This window comes from Pyxicephalus adspersus, chromosome 6, assembly GCF_032062135.1.
Source record: "Pyxicephalus adspersus chromosome 6, UCB_Pads_2.0, whole genome shotgun sequence".
In the NCBI taxonomy this organism is placed as follows: Eukaryota; Metazoa; Chordata; class Amphibia; order Anura; family Pyxicephalidae; genus Pyxicephalus; species Pyxicephalus adspersus.
In genome coordinates, this window is record NC_092863.1 from 7,844,708 (window position 1) to 7,849,971 (window position 5,264).

Below are 5,264 nucleotides of genomic sequence, written 5' to 3' on the forward strand. Positions count from 1 at the left end.
TAAAGACAAATCTTGCTTTCAGACTGAACCTATAAGTGCCAGGGATAAATACTCAGTTTTAGTCATTTACAATGGAACTGCATATCCTAGCAGGTAGTATATGTTAAACCGATGTTTGTGGATTTTTATGCTGTTTTGTGCTGGGAATTGTAGTTCTGCCACAGGTCTCAGCCCACTCTGTAAAAGCACCATTGGACTTGTAGTACCACTTAACTTCATAAGCCCTGGAACACCCTGAGGAACATATGGTCATGTAGTTCTTCCTGGAGTTCCAGCTCATCATGAGAGCTTTGTGGGTCTTGTAGTGCCACCTCAGCAATACAGAACTTGCACAACTTTAAAGGCTTGCTTGGTCCTGTAGTTCCACCAAGCACTACAAGCCCCAGGACATCCAAAGGAACACAAAGAACATCTAGTTCTGGCTAGAGTTAGAAGCCCAAGCTGACCATAAGAGCTGTATGGGTCTTGTAGTGCCGCCTCAGTAATACAGGACCAGCCCAGCTTGAAATACTTGTCGTTCCTGTAGTTCCACCTAGCACTACAAGTTCCTGGACATCAAAAGCGCTCTGTAGATCCACCTCAGCAATACATACCATGTACATCCTAAAAAGCATTTTAGTACTTGTAGTTCCACAGCAATCCTATGAACTGTACTATAAAGCTTGCATCAGATACAAGGTATCCACTTACTCTGACCATAGTTGGTCCCCACTGGGCTTCTTGACTCGATCTCCATGCTGGTGGCTTCTTGCAGGGGTTTGCAGCAACTCATCTTCTAACAGTAAATCCACTTCACTCCTGTAGCCAATTTTGCCCCCTTTGGTGGCCATCCAGAAGGACAAGGGGGTGTTTACTCCACACTAGCCCAGAGAAGCATCTTCTCCTAAAACCCCCAATCCACCAACTCCTGCAGCTTGACTGGTGCTGCAACTTTGAGAGTTTCCTTGAACACCCCAGGCATAGTGGGAGGGATTAGTTTTTTTTTTTTTTTTTTATTAATGATCAGCGGGATCTAAAATTATGAATTTAGTGGTCTGTGAGGTCCAAAAGGTTGGCGTCCGCTGTGTTAGACTATTCCTCTATCCATCTTTCCTGCACAGCCGTCCCCCATTTTTTGGTTCCAAACTAGACTCTCTTTTCTCCAGAACTGTCCCCCGTTTGCACCCTAACTCAGTTTTTTTTTTTCTACAAATTCTCCCTTTATGATCTCTTCAATTCCTGTTTATTTTACAACTTCCCCTCTGGTTACCCACAAACTATCCATTTCCAATTTGAATCTAAATTTGGTTTTGTTCTCCACAGAAGTCCCTGTTAGATGAACCCACATTGTTTAAACTATCAATAAGATTTATATAAAATTGATGACATATTGACACATATCTTCAGTTTTCTGTTTAAAGCTGGCCACAGATGGAAAAACTTTTGAAATTGTTTGACATTGAGCCTACCTACTGCTGCTGGTAAACCCAGAGAAACAATAAAAATTGTACAATCTGACTGTAACGTGCGGCCAGCTTGGTTCCCTTACATGTTAGTTAATGCACAAGTGACCAATGAGAATTGTCAGTTCTATAATATTGTCAGCACAGTTTGGCGATGATCACACTGGCAGTGAGTTAGTTTACCTCTTTCTCATGCCTGGGAGCCGCTGTTTCTCGGGTAATGCTACATCTAGCTTGTCCCTGACAGGAGCTCCATAAAGAAAGAATGGGGGTGGAATTGAGTGGTACTAATACTGTTCATATTTGCAGTTCATATAATACTGTTCATATTTGCAGATGCTAAGGTGCGAGTGACTGAGCAGCTGGCAAGGTGACAGCTTCCAGGAGCCATGTGGGATTGTTCAGTCCTGAAGCAGGTCTGAATCTTCCCTTTAGGTGCTGTTGTATTGTAAGGAAATACTTATTTTTGCAGTGTTTGACATTTGCTACGATGTATCCTTTACAATATACCATTTTGATTTTTATTCATCTGAAATGACAGAAGTGTGACAGTGAAGCCTGCAGTGTGCCTATAAAAGTGCATTCAGACCAATTTTGTGGGTGCTGATTGGAATATGTATATAAAAACATTCAGTACATCTGTAACTACAGTACGTGCACATTTGGTTGGTGTCTTAAAGGAACTTTTGACCTTGCAGTAATCCCCTAAAATGTTGTAGTGAGCTGACAAACTGAAATCTCATGCAGTGTTGTTGGCTCAGTGTGAGTTCTGGCTTCTTATTATGGAGAAGAAGAGGAAGGTGTTCTGTAGTCTAGCAGATTTGGCTAGGATACACAATGCTGTTGCTTAATGTCAGAGCAAGACCCTTTAACAACCCAAAAAAGCCAAAGACACCCCATTTTATGAGCTGGCCTGACCCTTTTTACACCCAATGTGTCCTCCTACCTCTTGGCCTGGCCCTGTTCCTGCTCATTTGTTTTTCAAGGTTTACAGTCACCATCATCCTTTCATTTCTATTTTGTGAATCTGACCTGAAAAGAAAAAAAAACATGCTAGTTGAATCATTTACATTGAAGATGAACTATGGGAAAGCAAATACTTAATAAATCTCTGGTCTAATTTGGTTATTTCTTTCATATCTGTGCATTAATCCAGTCTGAGGCTATGACTTTGTAATAAAGATCAATCATTGTGCTCTCTCCTTACATAGGGTGGTCAGTCTTGAATTCAACCCCAAGGCAGCCTTTAGTGGTTTAGCCTGCTAGGTCCCTCCTATCGCTCTCTGAACACACTATTTATTATTATTATTATTATTATTAATATTATTATTAAACAGGATTTATATAGCACCAACATATTAGGCAGCGCTGTACATTAAATAGGGGTTGCAAATGACAGACTAATACAGAGTGATACAGGAGGAGAGGACCCTGCCCCGAAGAGCTTACAATCTACTAGGACCCTGATTTAATAAAGTTCTTCAAGGCTGGAGAGAATACTCTTTCATCAGTGAAGCTGGGTGATCCAGCAAAACTGGAATGGATCTGGGCCAGGATTGAAAACATTTGCTGACAAATAGCTATTGACTTTTAGGAAATCCATTCCAGTTTTGCTGGATTACCCAGCTTCACTGATGAAAATCTATCCTCTCCAGCCTTGGAGAGCTTTAATAAATCAGGCCCAATGCGATACAGCACCTCTACAATAAAATAATATTTAAGTTTGCAGTCATTTGCTGCACACAAAATGGATTTATATCCCCTGCAGCAATTATTTACATACTTAAACTTTACATGTTGCTAAAAAAAATAAAAAAAAGATTCCCTTGGATTTTTTTTTTAACCTGCACCAATAATGTCATGTTAAAAATACAAAATGATAACTAAAAAACACTTAATCTGGTTGAACTGTTTGTTTTCAGTTCCCAATGCAAACATTGCTTATTGACTCAGTAGATTATCACCTCCAATTCCTGCTGTTCATATATTTGTTTAAGAAGTCTTAATGATATAGACGCCTTGGTAAATAAAGCCTCACAAAACAGCTATGGGATGAATATTACCTTTGTAGCTCTTTTGTATGCCATTTTTTGAGTTTTAGATTTATTGGGGAGGAGTTTATAAGGTTTTATATATACATACCTTTTTAAACATTTATAAGGTTTTCAGTACAGACCCATACAGTCCCCCCCATTTTTTGTGTCCTGTTAGCACTGGTTGAAAAAAATCATCAGTAGACAAAACAAATCAGTTACACTTTTTGTATCCCTCTGAAGTTACAAATCAGATTCTCAGAAATAAGGGGAAAATCCTACAATTATGTCATTTGTTAGCTTGGAATACAGAAAAGAGGACATGTTTAAAGTTTCCTCTTTACAATGGACCTTTGCCTTTACCCAGACAGAAGAATTTGCCTACCAAATGTGATCTTCCATAGCAAACCAGTATTGCAGCCATTTGATCAATGATTTGCTCTTTCTGCACCAATGTACAGGGCATCCAAAGAGAGGAGCATTTTTTTCCACTTTAAAGCAGGAAGGTTTTGATTAAAGCATCATTTGATAGAATAGGCCAGATAAGAAAGTTATATCTCACGAAAACATTATTCTAAACCAGTCTTTCTTGGCCTTTTTACAATGAGTAAACCCTTGAAAAAACTTTTGCATCTTCAGGGAACCCCTTCTATACTTACTATATACACAATGCACAGTACATCGGTGTGGTGGTCAGTGGGAAGAATTCCTCTTACATTGCTGGCCATTAGGAAGAATGTCACTCTTAACCAAAAAGATCATTGAAGTCACTTAAACCGACCTGAGAGGTGCAAATTGCTGATTGCTCAAGGAGCCTCTAGAAACCTTCGGAGGAACCCTGGTTGAGAAACAATGATCTAATTTATAACAGAAAGGATTTCCATACACTCATATAGGAGGCCCTTGGTTCAGTATGTAATCTAAAAAGCAGTCCATATGCAATACAAGCCAAGCTGATGAAGCAAAACCTAACCAAGGAGTAACATCCAGGCTACAAACTGATTGAAGAGGAACATCCAGTATTACATTTGCTGGAAAAGCAACATTCGGAGTTTGGCTCAAAGTAATGGAAATGTTTGGCATTTTACTCTTCCAGAATGAACATGTTCTAGTGATTGTGCTTCTATTCATCTTCTTTTTTATATTCCCATTTTTTGTTAATACATTACAGTGTTAATGCAGCAAATACAAAAAATGGTAAACTTTCTTCCAATTTTTATTCCAAGAACTGGAAGGATATCAAGGTTGAATATAGAATAAGTTTCTCTTTACATGTTTGTAATACTGTCTGTGATCCTACTGCAAAAACTTTCCCTCACTTTCTTGTCCTGTGAGGTCTGTATAGAAGAATATGAAGGCACAGGCAGCAGTTAAACATTGTCAGAAATTATACCCATTACCCACAGGAATGAAAAAGCTGGAGATCTGCTTTAAAATTTTTCTGTACATACACAGAATGTTTGCCGATGTTTAATAGGAGTTATTCATTTCTTTGGTAGGCAATGAGCTGCCCATGACTGGGGATCCAAGGAAAGATGTTTCTGCACAATGCACAAAATATTTTGGCCATGAAAGCCCTCAGGAATTTACTCCTTTTCTTGTTCCTGTATTGTTACCCAGTCACATATTCCCATGATGGAGCCTATTACAGGTATAGTCCATTATTCTTCCAATAAAGAAAGTGGTTCAGACAAGTGATGTATAGCCAATGCAGAAGCAGATACATAGAAAGTGGCTAAGAGAAGCTGCTGGAAATCAGCCTACATAAAATACTGATACATGAGAATGA

The 5,264-nt window shown here is 39.0% G+C and overlaps 1 protein-coding gene across 1 annotated transcript in view; it reads right to left on the minus strand.

Annotated features, from left to right (window-relative positions):
- SLC17A9 (solute carrier family 17 member 9) overlaps positions 1–953 on the minus strand; it is a gene marked incomplete at its 3' end in the record, with an annotated part of 11,766 nt that extends 10,813 nt beyond the window's left edge. Inside the window, 1 exon segment of the mRNA XM_072414420.1 lies at positions 691–953. Within this exon segment, the coding sequence (XP_072270521.1) occupies positions 691–830 (140 nt within the window). The 5' untranslated portion in view covers positions 831–953.
- Positions 954–5,264: the final 4,311 nt, after the last annotated feature.